Genomic DNA, 15,508 nt, shown 5'->3' on the forward strand with positions numbered 1-15,508 from the left:
GTCTTCTCAATTAGTCAGTAAGCATAAATCTAGCCCACTTCTTTAACGACGGTGATTGATTTGATCCAACTATTAACAGAGGGCAAATTAAAACCATGTTGTAAAGTTCAAGAGCAAATTAGTGCATTACCTTCTAAAGATATGATCACTAAATTGGCAGTAGCACATTTTGCAGAACATGTACACATTCTCCTTGCATTGTAAGCCAATTTGCTCCATTAAGATATAATAATAAAGCTAATTTAGATCATAGAATGTGACTACTTGCTACAAATAATAGAGTTACAAGGACAAAGACGCACCACACGCCGCAAAAGCACAACTCCTACTACTAAAATTTCGTTAATTTCCTCTATGAAATTATTGGAAAAAACAATAATACTAAGGAGAAACTGGAGGAAATCAATTGGCCAATGTGGACAAGGGAGTAGAAACATAGCCGTTTACTGATCGATTTTCCCAGACCAGATCAGAAAGATCACTCTCAAAGAAGGTTTTGTGGAGAGCCCTTACACATCGTTCCGCTTCATTGTCATTTACAATCAATGAGATATTAACCTGTGTATCAGACAAAAAAAGTTTAGTGTCATTGTGAAAGCACAAACAAATTTACGTAAAGCTCCGAATGGAATGATGTAGATTACCTTGGATGCACCTTGAGAGATCATTTGAACATTGACCCCATTTGTATGCAGAACGTGGAAAGCCTGTCATCCAATGCACACAAAAAATTACAGTCAGTAAAGTGGAGACAATAAGAAGATGATAATGATATCAAAGCAAAAGAAACTTGCATGCAAGTGCCATGTAACAGCATTCCAAACACGGAACACCTAAAAGAATATACAACTGATAGAATCAGACACTGAACACTAGGAATTCTGGTTAACTTTTTTGTTGTTGTTTTGATAACTTGAGTCTTTCTATCCTCGTACAGTCTGGGTTCTACAGTGAGGAAAAGCACTTTCTATTGCCCCGTGCTAATCTTAGACAAAGAGCAATTAGGATACGAAGCACTGCTGGGTAAACCATGGCTACAACCAGGTGATTCATGACAGGGCCAAAAATGTCAATAGCACCATAGTCACACTACTAGAATTAAAAAAATGAAATCAAAATATAATGAAAGTCAAATATTCTTCTTCAAATTCTACATGACATACTCTTTTTCCACGAGATGCTGGGAATCCAACCGTACATGACACTCTCGCGTCATACGGCTCGCACACATAGACTAATTCCACGGGATACCTGTCACCTCCCACCAACAACAGGTACCAGGTAACTCCGTCCACCAAGGCAAGGCTAGGACAGATGAGAAGAGATCAACTAGTGTTTTTGTCTTGGCTGGGATTTGAAACTGAGGCCTCATAGTTCCCAACCCACTTTTATTGACCATTAAGCTGTCCCGGGGTGCTAGGAACAACTCCGGTTAATAAATCATGCAAAGAGACTACTTCAGGAGTCGAAATGAACTACAGTATAACTAGGTCGAGTGAGTTTGAGACAGCATATTAGAGCATGTAGCACATTAGCTAAAGTAACCATGCAATAGTATTCTATACTACAGAAACAACTTCTGGAATAATAAACAAATGGAAATTCTGCTGGTCACTCAATAAATGTCCACGAGGATTATAAAGGTCAGTAATAAGCGTTCTGAAAGCACCTTTTCCAGAATCAAGGAGGACCACTGGACGTTCCCAATCAGAGAGATGATTGATCTGTTTTGAAGTAGATTCACAACTGCAACTTTCTCAAGTTCTTCTACAACGTGATCAAGCTCCTGCGCAATTCAGTAACTAAATGTTAAAACACACCACTAGAAAGCACCTTAAAATGAACAAATAAATCAGGCTCATGTACGGAACATATGAGGATACGAGAGTTGAGACAATTCGAAAACTGATAGTGAACACTTCAAAATAGATTGTGTTGACTGGATAGTTGAAATTTTGTTGATGCCGTGAATAAATTAAATTCAGAAAATCGTACGCTTGCCTGCTGAATTAGTTCTCTACTCCAAAGTTTTGATGGGTCCAATGTCAAGGAAATACTAACTTCACTTGTTGCAACGACATCGACAGATATCCCTAAATCTTCAAAGATGGAGAAAACCTGAACACGAAAGTACTAAAAGATCTTTATAAAAAAGGTACTAAAAAGTGACTTCAGGGCAAAGTAATAAAAGCTAATTTGACTACTACTAAAGTAATAAAAGCTAATTTGACTACTACTACCTTTGCAAGGAAACCAAATTGACCAAGCATACGGGTACTCGCGATATCCAACATGGTTACATTTCGTTTCAGAACAATACTTGTAAGTAACGCCTGTGCAAGCATGGACAGAAGAAAACCCAGTTAGTTTTTCATTATTTCTGCAAATAAATGATTTAGTGGCAAAAAAGGAGAAGAAGAAGCTCTAACCTTACTCATATCTCTTGTTTTGACGATGAGAGTACCAGGTGCCTTAGGATTATATGAGTTTTTAACCCTAACAGGAATATCACCCTCTCTTGCAGGTCTCATGGACTGTGGATGAAGAACCTGTAGAAACATTTCGGAGAACAAAAGATAAATATTTCATGGGTTTTTAACCTTGATTTAATATTTTTCAATTAAACTACAGATTGCCTGAACCTTTTAACAATTGTTTATAGAGCATTTGCAACTTAAATACAGTAATCCTTTTCAAACTCCTCCACCAAATGCCACATCAAATGGTCAAATACACTGGTCAAGAAAGAAGTTCTATAGACAAGTTAAATGTGTTACCTATTACATTATGGCTTCAGGGACAATGGACTCTCTTGATTTTACAAACTATTGACTCTTGAGATCGGGCTGATGAGTGAAAGGGACAAAATGGTGTAAAGTTGCTTTTACCACTCGAGATATTCTATCCAATGGCAAGAACTACATCCCTGAATGGTTATAAATTCTTCACTCAGAAAGCGAGGATCTCCGAAAAACTTCTCGACTAACTAGCCTGTCTAAAAGAGTAAAAGTACTTTTTTTATATAACGGTGGTGTCTGGGACAACTTGCGCGCACCTCAATTAATATCACAGGGTACCTGGGCTGATACCTCCCACCAGCACAGATATCGGATAACCCTGTCCAACCAGGCTTGGACAGATGGGAAAAAATCACCTGGTGGTTTTGACTTCGCCGGAATTTGAACCTGAGACCTCATGGTTCTCAACCCACTTTGTTGACCACTAGACTAGACCCTTAGGGAACTACTAAGACAAGCTACAATTGGCATATCCAGGATCAAGATAATTTCTGAAACAACTAACAATACCTGTGCGCCGAAGTATGCAAGTTCAGCTGCCTCATCAAAAGTTAGATATGGCACACACTTTGCACGTGGATATATGTTCGGATCACATGTCAAAACACCATCAACATCCTTCCAAACCTGTCAGTAATACGACAAAGATATTCAGATCTAGGCAGCAACTAATAAAAATAGCATATTAAAGATTCAGTGACCAAGTAGTAACCTGAATTTCACGTAATCCTAATGCTTTACCAATTGTTGTAGCAGTCAAGTCACTACCACCCCTACCTAGTGTAGTCACAGCACAAGTCCTCCAGCCCTTCAAATCGGATAAACACGATCATTGTCATTCAGGAGCTCCTAACTCTTGAGGAAAAGCGACCAAAAATAAATGCATGAAGAAATTAAAAAAAGAAAAAGAAGCACCTTTCCCAGAAACCCAGTGACAATAGGGATTGCAGGATCACTCGTCCAATCACCAGTTAATCTCTTTGCGACAGCAGGATAAGTTGCTTCCAATATATCCGCATTAGTAAAATCATCAGTTGTTATAATACCCATCTCAAATGCATCATACTGCAGAGGAAACTCAAAAGGAAATCATCAGAACCTTCATACATGAGGCGCCAATAAGAAAATAAGATGCATGAAGTTAAAAGTATGCAGTTCCAGATTACAACAACAGCAACATACGCAGTGTAATCCCATAGGTGGGGTCTGGGGAGGGTAGTGTACGCAAACCTTACCCCTACATTGGGAGGTAGGGAGGCTGTTTCCTAAAGACCCTCAGCTCAAGAAAAAGCATGACAAAAAGGGGTCAGATAAGTAGTTCCAGATTAAGAGAGAAAAATAAAAATTACTACATAAGGTTGGAATCGCCTGGAGAATTTCTCCTTTCTCTATTGATTCAATATTAAAATTTAAGTAACCACATTAACATTTCCTTGCTTTGTTTCAAATGAACTACTGTGGTAAAAAATTCCACGGATATAAAGAGCCAGAGAACGCAATATGCAATTATCAAACTCCAAGAATATAGTTATATCAGTTTATTGTATATTAGAAGTTAGAAACTCTACAAATGGTGTAACTGACAGCTGAAACGAACACCAAATTTTCAGGTCTCTGTGTGTGAGCATTTTCCATTGATGCTTAGCCTTGTGTTTCATATGCAACAAAGGAAGAACTCTAAAAAGTCCTTAGCGTCTAATAATACGAGGCACTGAGGAAATTATCAGTCACTGAAATGTTTTTTCCAGCAACATCAGATTATTCATCAGCAATAGCCAGAGAAAGAAGTTATAATCTTTTTACTGATCAGAAAAAACAAATTGCCAGAGAGAAAAAAAAAAGGTCCTCGTCTAAATAATAGCAGAAGACAAAAAGGTACATACTTGGCGGGCTTTGACACCGAGTTTATTCAGATATGCTGTAAATAGTCTTGTGGACATGCACTCTCCAAAGGAGACCAAGTAGTCCTTTGTTCGTGGAGTCAACTCTTTCATCATAGCAACTCCATTCAAAAGTTGTTCCAGTTCGAGTAGATGCTCTGCAAATTTTCCCAATAAGATATGGCCCAATTAAAAAGAGATTTGAGAATACTATTTTTTCAAATAGGAACAGAACTAACATGACAATGGAGCTCAAACTAATCACTCACTTGAAATGGTAGAACTATCTACTCCAAGTTCTTCTATTGTCCTGTGTGAGGCACATAAAAATGAGGAATTAGCATAGATCAAATTGATGAAGCATGATCCTGGATACAAAATAACATTTGTAATGAAAGGATCTCATCTTTACCTAAGATGGAGCTCCTTTATACAAGCCAACTCTTGCAGTTCAGAAACATTGGAAACCCCACAACTGACAGCCTTCTCACCAGCCTGAAATACAAACATACATATAATTTAGAGAATTACAGTCCAATGTCTTTCAATGATCAAATTTACAAAATACTGAACAAATGTATAGATTTTGTATATTAAGTATAAATATACATAATCAGTGTATAGGTTTTGTATATTTCGGCTAGCGCCCGTTATAGATTTTGGCCAACGGGCCAAAGTGGAAAAAAAAAAAACAGCCCTATAATTTACACACATTCTAAATGCTCAAAGATCATTTATAAAGGTTTTGAAGCGATACCAGTAAAAGGTTGTTTGTTGTTTTTCCCATTGCAGAGAGAACAATAACAGGTCTCTCTTCCGGAAAGCTAAGAATTAGATCAGCTACTTCTCTCATTCTTTCCGCTGAGGCTACTGATGAACCGCCAAACTTCATCACACATGTCAATTCGCTGGGATCCTCACCAAAAGATTCATTCTTGGTCTCTATAGGATCAACTTTATCGGCTCCTTGTGCTTTACATATAACTCTCTGCACTCTTTCACAACAAGAAGCCTTCACAGATTTAGTCGGTGAAGAAGCAAAGGGAACAACAGCCACAAAATCGAGCTGTGGGAATTGCACGCTTCTTTTGAATAAAGAAGGGTAGGGAGTTTTAACCCCACAAAAATGTGACAATGTTGCCATTACGAATTAGGTAAGTAGTCTCCAAAAAAGATGTTCTTTCGACGAATGGAGTGATTCAGGTTTTGCGAAAAAGCAGAGAGAGCCAATTAACTTAGCTAATTAGCTCCCCCTGCTATATTCGGAGAACCGAGCAATCAAGCAATCCTGCAAAAAATCAGCAAGGAAATGAGCCTAATTCAAAAACAAGCATAAGAAAAACAATATCCAAGATCTCCCATTTATAGAAACAATAACCCAACATCCCATTTAACTTTGTACAACCATAGTCGACAGAATATGAAGAAATGGATGCTAATTTGAATTATATATTAGCCGAGTTTAACCTGTTCAAATATCTTCCTGCTTAAAATTTGATACTGTATTAATAGAGTAAAGAAACTATCTGTATATATAAATTACATCAACCAATATTAGTACTAGGTAGGAAAATGGAATAATTTTGTGTGGTAGTGAAATATTTGTATCAAAGTCAAAATTTTGAGAAACAAAACCAATAATTTCAGGAATATGAAATCTCAAAATCTTTAAAAATGATATAAAACTGAAAGGTTTCATTAGCATTTGTATTCGTTATTCCGCAAATGCTCATAAACACGGCATTCTCGATCTTTTTAAGACTATTAAAAGAACCCCCAAATCCCATTAGCTGATAATAAGCATACAAAATCAAGAATCACATAACAGAAACATAAAAAAAAATGCAAAAAAGAACAAAATAACTTCTACATTTCTTATAAATATCATCTCATAACATGATCAAATGCTTGATTTGAAATCCAAATCAAAAACCCATTTGGCAAAAATGACAACACCATTGTTCCTAAAAGCTCATAAAAACTTCATAAATTCATTTAAGATTGTTCTATAACAATATTAAAAGAACCCCCAAATCACATTAACTAAAAAATAAGCATGCAAATCAAAAACCACATAACAGAAATACATAAAAAGCTTCATTCTTTGTTCAGTAACAATATTAAAAGAACCCCAAAAACACATTAGCTGAAAAATAAGCATGCAAATCAAAACTTTATAACTTCATTCAAGAATGTCCTATAACAATATTAAAAGAACCTCAAATCACATTAACTAAAAAATAAGCATGCAAATCAAAAACCACATAACAGAAATACATAAAAAGCTTCATTCTTTGTTCAGTAACAATATTAAAAGAACCCCAAAAACACATTAGCTGAAAAATAAGCATGCAAATCAAAACTTTATAACTTCATTCAAGAATGTCCTATAACAATATTAAAAGAACCTCAAATCACATTAACTAAAAAATAAGCATGCAAATCAAAAACCACATAACAGAAATACATAAAAAGCTTCAATTTTTGTTCTGTAACACAATTAAAAGAACCCCACATCACATTAGCTGAAAAATAAGCATGCAAAATCAAGAATCACATACACATAAATATAAACAATGCAAAAGAGCAAATAATATCATTTCATTTAATGATTAAATGCTTGATTTGAAACCCCAAATCACATTAGCTGAAAAAATAAGGATGCAAAAAATCAAGAATCACATAACAGAAATATAAACAATGCAAAAGAACAAATAATATCATTTCATTTAATGATTAAATGTTTGATTTAAAACCCAGATCAAAACCCCATTTGGCTTACCTGATTCAAAAAAACAAAAAAAGATTTTTTGTGGCTATTTCTTGAAATGAAAATGTGTAAATGGAGTCAAAAACCCTATTGGGAGAAGAGAAAAAAAGGTTAGTGGACGCGGTTACAACTTTGGCGGCTCTATTTTTTGTAATATTTCTTCACTAATATATCCTTAGGTCTTTCTTGTCTTGTATAGTTTTTTTTTTTTTTTTTTTTTTTTTAATTAATTTTGATATAAGTACATCTTTTTCGAAATTTGTGATTGTCTGAACAAGAGGAAAATGACAAAATGGTCCCTTATGTTTGTAGGTAGGTCCAAAAATAATTTCTTAAATTTGGTCTTTTAATTTATCAAAAGTTAACATTCTTAATCTCTGTCAAATATTTAACGAACTCTATCTGTTTTGATTTGACCTATGAAAAAAATAAAAAACTTAGAGGAAACTCACGTTTAGAGGTACAATATTTGTAGTTTCTGCTAGTATTTTTTATTTACTTATAAAATCTGGTGCAACTTTTCAAGGTTTAATTTTTGGGAGTGAATATGTCATGTCAAGTGACGAAAATGCTTAGAGTTGACGGATCTAAAGCATTTTTAACCCAACAATAATAATAATGATATTTCTCTTAAATATCCACCTAAAAGTTGCAGCTTACCAAGAACATGACCTTAGACATGAAGTTGTGGACAGAGGCGAATTCAGGATTTCAAGAGAATGAATTCACAATTGGTTTTAAGATAAGATATCAACTTGGTGAGCAAAATATAATTAATTACATTTTTTTATGGATTTTTGGTTCATTGGTTTTGCTGTTCTATCATGACTTTCTCGCTTTTGTTATTCCTCGTTTTCATATTGTTTTTGATATGCTTGTCCCTATCTGACTTTTTGTCTTGTTTTCTCTCTTGAGCCGAGGGTCTTTCGGAAACAGCCTCCCTACGTTTCAAGGTGGGGTTAAGGTCTGCGTACACTCTACCCTCCCCAGATCCTACATTGTGGGATTCTACTGGGCGTGTTGTTGTTGGTTTTGCCGTTTTGGTTGTTTAAGCTTGTACTTCATCCAAGTATATTTCTTTTGCCTTTTGGGACTTGGGTAATTAGAAATAAAGAAAGAAAAAAGAGACTTGAGAGAATGCTTCCATCCATTGAAAGGCAAACTCATTTTTCCTCTCCAAACTTATTTTAATAATTAAAATATCCGTTTGAACTTTTCAAATGTAGAAATTCCGTCCCTATTAAGGACCACTTGATCAACAAGTGTGGTGGAAAAAACATTTACAATCATTTTCTCCATATAAACATCTATCAGAAGGGCCATTTACTACCTCTAATATCTCCTTGAAAGATTGGTTGATTGATCGCCGCATCCTTTTTTTTTTTTTTTTTAAGTAGTCGGTTGGACATAAAAAATGTGATGCTTAAAAAAAAAAAAAAAAAAAAGATAGTATTTGAAAAAGAGTTTAAAAAAGATATCTGAAAGTTGAAGTTGTGTTTGAACATAAATTTAACCTTGAAATATAGTAGTATAAGTTTTATGAGTGAAAACATTTCGACCATATTTTCAAACTTGAAACTCATCTTTAAATTTCTTTTTTAAAAATCAATCCAATATATAACCAAACATTATTGTTTAAAAGAGATTGAAAAAAAGATTCATATTCATACCGGTCCTACTTGTTTTGCTTTTACACTGGTTCCGTCATTATTGCAACTTGCAAGTGATTATCGACCAAGATTTACATATTCGAAGATGTAGGACATATGCTGTAAAGTGAAGTAGAGACTATACATATCAAAATTAAGATTAGCAATAATAAGAATAAAAAAACAATCAAATCTCAATCAGTTGTTAGTGTTGTTGGGCTATTGTTTGAGGTAAAAACAGGTAAAAATTTCACAGCGTCCCTATTTGAGTACTGTTATTTTGATACGTATTTAATTTTAAAATTTTATTTAATCTGTAGTTAATTTTGACAAACATCAGATGAGACGAACACATTGTTTCTTCGAATCAACATCAATTCAAGTATAATGTTTTGAAGAAGCTTGACAAAACAGGTCTAAGATTTTCAATTTGAAGTGAGTTTAAATCAAGTAGATGTTGTGTCGAATTTGTTGTTGTTTTGACAGATTGATAATTGAAGTTTGTTCTTTATGATATGTAGAAATCATGTTTTGAATTTGAACTCATTTGCAGATCGCTCGCAAGATTATGCAAGAAATATCTTTTGTAACAAGTTCACAAAAAAAAAAAAATGATATACTCCCTCTGTTTCATTCTATGTGACTTGATTCGAAGTATAATGCTTAAATTAATTATTTTTTAATGTGAATTGGAACAAAAAATAATCTTTTTTGAATTAAAATTTACATATCCAAAAATTACCTAAAAATACTATAAGTCGCAATAATCAATTATAATTCAAAATATTTAAAAATCTATTTGATAAATCGTGGTTAAAGAGAAATTTTGACTCCACGAAATAGTAATTAGATCACGTAAAATGGAATTGATGGAATATTAATCTACAAATATATCTAAAATACATAAGTCATGCATTCAATAATTTATTTAATGCAACTTTTGTCATTATACTGGTTAATAGTGACATCGCACCCAATTCTTCTATGTCAGTCCACTGCGAAAAACGTGGGCGATAATGATTGTATAGACTTAGACTAAAATGCTATGAATTTGACCTTAGCCTAGGTTGGTGAATACCAAAAAAGTTTCATGAATATAGCACATTAACCATTTAAGAAGTTGGAAAACAAAAATAGGGACTGGGAAGTAATTGACGTATTTAAGCTCCTATTTGGCTATAGATTTTGAGGTTGAAATTTAAACCTTGAAAATTTGAATTTTTGAAATTTGAAGTTGTGTTTGGAGTTGCATTTTATTGATTTTTTTTTTGAAGTTATGTGAGTGGAAGACCCAAAAACCCAAAAACTGGTATGGATTAGTTTTTGGAAGTTGAAATTTTTTTGAAGACAGATTTTCAAAATCTGATCCAAAATCTATGGTCAAACAGATATTTGAATATAAATTCTCAAAATTCGATTCAAAATCTATGGCCAAATGCTTGCTAATAAAGATGAGTGATAGGAAATTGAAAGATTCCTATGAATAAGATTAATTTTATTTACACTAGCAGCGGGGTTTAATCAGAGCGCACCCAAAGAATGACGGTTGTGGGTTCCCTAGTTTACAAGAAAAAAATTATTAACTTTATCGATTATATATAATTCATATAATTAATTAGTCAGAATTAACTGAAAAGTTCAACAGGATTGGTAGATATCACATGATCTTAGAATATTTTCTCCTATTTAATCCAAAATTGTGTTCTACGTATGTTTGTTGTTTTCTTCATTTTATCATAAAAATGTTACTAGTTAAATTAATTCTCTACATCTATGGAACCTATCTTGTTTGGATATTTAGAAATTGCCTGATTTAGTTAATAGTTAATCACAAGTATGTGTAGGAATGACAAATCACTTTATTACTTATCGACTGCTTACGCTTGTATTCGCGTTTAGAAGCAACAAAATCATTACACAACATAAAATCGTCATAGCATGAAATATGATATTAATTAATTGAAGAAAGTAACAAGAGCCCTCCACAAGTTATAGCGAGGCTCACCATCAAAAGCATGTAGGTGGTGCTCAACTCAAGAACGTCTAGGCTAATTTTGGCAAAAAATTCCAACAACAACATATCCAGTGAAATCCCACCATATGGGGTCTGGGGAGGGTAAAGTGTACGGAAATCTTATTCCTACCTTAAAAGGTAGAAAGGTTCTTCGAAAGGCATGGCTTAAGAGAAACGTGCAAAAAGTCGGATAAAGACAAATAGTAATAAAAAGATTATGAAAATGAAAATAACGAAAGCGAAAAAACTATAATAAAGCAGTCTGAAAAAAAAGAGGTACAACTAACACAAATAACTAAGACAATCGAAGTACAAGTAGTAACAGAAATCAAAGGACAATAAACTATAGAGCAAAACTGTGACTACTAATACGAAAGGATAAGTGGGACTACCTACTAGCCTTCGACCCTACTCTGAGTCCTCCATAACCTCCTTTACGAGGTCATGTCCCTGGTAAGCTGGAACTGCGTCTTGTCCTATTTAATCACCTCTCCCCAGTACTTCTTCGACCTACTTCTATCTTTCCTGAAACCGTATATAAACTGTATATTACTTCTTCAAAAAACTCCAACACGTGTATATCAACTGTATATTACTTATTTCATCTGGTATATTAACCTTGTCACGACAAAGGACTCAAATCATAGGTCGACTTCTTCAAAAGATAATGCTTGTTTATGAACCAGCAGTGGTGTATACTAGTTGTAACCACTCCTCCCCTTTCAAAACCCTAGGAAAATAGAAAAACACAAACAATTGGCTTGCTTTCTTGTACTCAACTTTCATCCATGCTGAAATCTCTTCACATTTGTCCAGAGTCCTTGCAAACATATCATCTGCTATTTTAACTCCAAAATACATTGATTTCTTTTTTGTTAGAACAAGTGCCTTAGGACTTAGGACTATATATGCTTTGAAATTTTACACCTATATATGTGCACAACAAGGATTTTGGAGGACTTTTGCTCATTTGTAGATCCTCATAGCTTTTTTGTTGGGTTGTACATATCTTGCTTTCTTTGTTGGTTGGGTTTTGGTCAATATAATGCCCCTCTTGTTGTAGTTTGCAGAATTTGGCGAGAACTTTAGCATTGGAACCACATGATCAAGGTAAGACAAGTCTTAGTTTTCTCATCGATGATTCAATGAAAAATGTTCAATCAAGGACGGTTCAATAAAATTAGTGGCCTAAAGCCAAACTTCAAGTAGCGAAAAAACACACAACTCAAAGTAATTGATAGTCGATAGACACAACATAGGTCATTGATGCCTCAGAGACTAAATAAAGATGACCCCGTTACAAGTTAAATTTTACGTTTCAAAACCAAGAACAACTGCCTCGCAGTCTTGTAAAATTCAGCTTTCAACCATGCAGAAATCTCTTCACTTTTTCCCAAAGTCCTCTCAAATATTTCCTCTACAACCTTACTTCCAAAATGTTTGGTGAATATTCCTTCTAAACCAGCCCTTAAGTGACCTATGAAACTCTTTGCATCACTGTTAAACTGGGCATATGTCAACTCTATTCTTTCTATGCTAAAATTTCCATTTTTCTTCACCACTTTAGTCATGTCTTCAAGAGAGGGAAAATACATTGGCAAATTGAATGAGTCAACGAAAGATTCTTCTACAATTCCCTGTATAAAAAAGAAAGGATATACAGTTTAGAAAGATATCATTCTTTTCTAAACAAACTAAAAAGGAAAGTTAATCACATATAATGAGACGAGGAGACGTGGAACCCATATGTGCTAAGGGAATTCAGTTGATTTCTTTTTGTCGGAAAATTACATTGTACAAATACGATAAAACAATTTTCTTGGTATATATATATATATATATAAACTGGTGAATCCCTTAATAGTTAAGGTTATTCATTCATTAGGCAAATGTACGGAAAAGAGAGGAAGTGAAGTTCCAAGAGACTAAAGATGGAAGTATGTTATATAAAATGAGATAGAGGCAATGTCTGAGCTAAATGTGTTGAAAGGCGTTCAATTGAGTACCCTTTGTCGGTAAACTATTGAATCTCACTACAAGAAAAAAGACATTTGCCAACAAATTTTTTTTTGTTGTCATAATGCTGACTATTGTTGCAAAAAGTGTTTTTAGCAACAATATTTTTCTATTGTTGCATAAACTCTTCCCATCGGCTGTTATTGCAACAACCTTTTTATTATTGCCAAAAGTATTTGCAACAATAGTCAATATATGACAACAAAGTTAAATTGTTTGGCAACAAAAAAGGTTTATTTTAAAATCATATATGCCAACAATAAAACTAAATTGTTTCCAAATATTAAATTTTGCCAACAATATTATTTTTGTTGCCAAAGAGTTGTTGCCATTTCTATACTTTCTTGTAGTGTCCCCTTAATAATTGAGTTTATTCACCCATTGGAGAAACAAGTTTACATATTTCTCGAATCCGTTTATTAGGATTCCTAACTCCACTCAACAGAGAGAGTACTAGCTAAATTGACCAAAATACAAGAAATTCACCTTGTGAGATTTGAAGCCAAGATCCAAGAAGTTTAGCATATACTCCCGTCTTTTCATTTTAAGCGTTTTAGTTTGACTAAGCATGGAGTTTAAAAAAGTAAGAGAGACTTTTAAATTTCACGGTCTTAAACTAAAAATGTGCATTAATGTATCAAAATATCGTCTTGTGGCCTTAATTAATATATCATGTGAGATATTGTAATTAAAGAGTTATACCAAATTCAGAAAATGACATTCTTTTCTAAACATACTAAAACAGAAAATAAGACAGAAACAGAGGGAGTATAAGGTTATGATTTTCTCACCTCATTGACCATATCAATAAGGCTAGACTCAAGAAATGTGAGCATTCCATAACCACTTTGGGAATGATGTAATTCACTTGGAATAGCTGGCAAAGTAAGAACAATTAAGCCTCCAGGAACAATCTCCTCTGCCCTTGCACTCAAGAATGCTTCCATATCCTTTTCAAATTGATTAATATATGCATTCCATACTGCAAATGAAGCTCCATCATAATGAATTCTTCCCTTATTCTTCTTATCTATCAACTCCTTTGGCGCCCCTGATAACCAATGTAATGCGTAACAAGAATATACAAAGTGAAGAGAACGCGAGGGGAACAATCGTCCATAAAAGGAACCAGGAACTGCAGCTGCAAAATATGGTTTTTGTTTGGAAAGTAGTGATTCGAATAGGGTATTGAAGTCGTTCGTGACATGATCGTTGAAGAAAACATGAAACTCGATTTCAGGACTTGTAGAATTGAGAGATATTTGAGAATGGTACTTATCTTTTATGGCTTGTACAACATTTTGCATTGCAAAAAAAGTGTTTGGTCCAACTGAACATCCCATATCTGCAATAAGATATGTTTTGGTTTGTACATCAAGGTTTTCAAGAATTGCTTCTCTGATCATCCCTTTTACATTATCTGCAGCATCTCTCTACAAAATATTATGTGAAAAGTTAATCATTGAAATAACCTCCTAGCTCCTTTAAAAAAGGGACTCACTGTCCCATTTCTGTAGGTCAATGGCATAGAATACATTCAAAAGCTTAATTGCCACATTCTTGGTGATGAAAGCTGTATTAAAAATAATGGTATGAAGTAGTGAACTTTATATTACCTGCAATAAGGAGTTTTTGGTGTAGCTATATACACCTTCACCACCCTTCATGGGGAAATAAGACTCTGTCATTGTGGAATTATAAGATCTCTTGCTTACAACCTTAATTTGCCAAAAGCCTGCAAATATAGATTAAGGAAGCAGTGGACAACTTTGCAAGCAAAGTCTTTATGTGTAAAGACAATTATTTTGATGTTGATATAGATCTCTTTCTGATATGCTTTATAGTATTATATAGTATTAAAGTAGTACCAACTGCCAATATATAAATCATATATTTACTATATATAGTATTATTAATTATTTCCAGGCAATATGATTTAAATATCTCCCTTAAGAATTAGGAAAAGCAACACAAAATGCCCACTATAGACAAACTATTTATACAAAAATGCCCTCCATAAACTAATTACTCCCTCCGTCCCAATTTAAGTGTCTTAGTTTGACTGGGGACGGAGTTTAAAATACAAAGAGAGACTTTGAATCTTGTGGTCTTAAATTAAATATGTGTAGTCTTTTAAATCTTGTGGTTTTAAACTTATCTTGAAATTGAAAAACTTACTAAATATAGAAAGATACACTCTTTTTGGAACTGATAAAAAAAAAAAGTAAGACGCTTACGACGGAGGGAGTACTATATAAACAGCATCCCCTACTAAATTATGACCCCCCTTCTTTTCACTGTGCACTAATGGATCATGGAAGCACTGCACTGATGGACCAAAAGCACGTATGCTTACGGAGGTAGAGTATGTCCTTTTCTCT

The 15,508-nt window shown here is 33.9% G+C and overlaps 2 protein-coding genes across 5 annotated transcripts; both read right to left on the bottom strand.

Moving 5' to 3' along the window:
- Positions 1-193: 193 nt before the first annotated feature.
- LOC132032874 (aspartokinase 2, chloroplastic-like) lies at positions 194-7,595 on the bottom strand. Of its 4 annotated transcripts, none has more exons than XM_059422650.1 (14): positions 7,461-7,595; positions 5,436-5,966; positions 5,091-5,173; positions 4,948-4,988; positions 4,682-4,836; positions 3,714-3,863; positions 3,511-3,606; positions 3,309-3,425; positions 2,430-2,549; positions 2,241-2,333; positions 1,996-2,118; positions 1,670-1,786; positions 645-707; positions 194-558 (listed from the first exon to the last, which is right to left on the bottom strand). In XM_059422650.1, the coding sequence occupies exons 2-14, from the start codon at positions 5,820-5,822 to the stop codon at positions 403-405; spliced, it is 1,701 nt and encodes a 566-aa protein (XP_059278633.1). In that variant the 5' UTR covers positions 5,823-5,966; positions 7,461-7,595; the 3' UTR covers positions 194-402. The 4 variants fall into 4 exon arrangements, with proteins under 4 accessions (XP_059278633.1, XP_059278632.1, XP_059278631.1 ...); XM_059422649.1 differs by having other exon boundaries at positions 2,002-2,133; XM_059422648.1 differs by having other exon boundaries at positions 1,996-2,133.
- A 4,669-nt stretch (positions 7,596-12,264) lies between these two features.
- Positions 12,265-14,943, bottom strand: LOC132032875 (loganic acid O-methyltransferase-like). The gene is made up of 3 exons (XM_059422652.1): positions 14,744-14,943; positions 13,919-14,560; positions 12,265-12,748 (listed from the first exon to the last, which is right to left on the bottom strand). The coding sequence occupies exons 1-3, from the start codon at positions 14,813-14,815 to the stop codon at positions 12,416-12,418; spliced, it is 1,047 nt and encodes a 348-aa protein (XP_059278635.1). The 5' UTR covers positions 14,816-14,943; the 3' UTR covers positions 12,265-12,415.
- Between the last annotated feature and the right edge of the window lie 565 nt (positions 14,944-15,508).

This window comes from Lycium ferocissimum, chromosome 10, assembly GCF_029784015.1.
Source record: "Lycium ferocissimum isolate CSIRO_LF1 chromosome 10, AGI_CSIRO_Lferr_CH_V1, whole genome shotgun sequence".
Taxonomy (NCBI): Eukaryota; Viridiplantae; Streptophyta; class Magnoliopsida; order Solanales; family Solanaceae; genus Lycium; species Lycium ferocissimum.

Coding starts and splice junctions, on each gene's coding strand:
- LOC132032874 (XM_059422648.1), bottom strand. CDS start 5,822: ATGGCAACATTGTCACATTTTTGTGGGGTTAAAACTCCCTACCCTTCT. Junction 4,837..4,947: donor AGATAGTTCTACCATTTCAA/GTGAGTGATTAG, acceptor GAAAATTTGCAG/AGCATCTACTCGAACTGGAA. Junction 1,787..1,995: donor AACTAATTCAGCAGGCAAGC/GTACGATTTTCT, acceptor TGAATTGCGCAG/GAGCTTGATCACGTTGTAGA.
- LOC132032875 (XM_059422652.1), bottom strand. CDS start 14,815: ATGACAGAGTCTTATTTCCCCATGAAGGGTGGTGAAGGTGTATATAGC. Junction 14,561..14,743: donor CCAAAAACTCCTTATTGCAG/GTAATATAAAGT, acceptor AATATTTTGTAG/AGAGATGCTGCAGATAATGT. Junction 12,749..13,918: donor TTATTGATATGGTCAATGAG/GTGAGAAAATCA, acceptor TTTTTTATACAG/GGAATTGTAGAAGAATCTTT.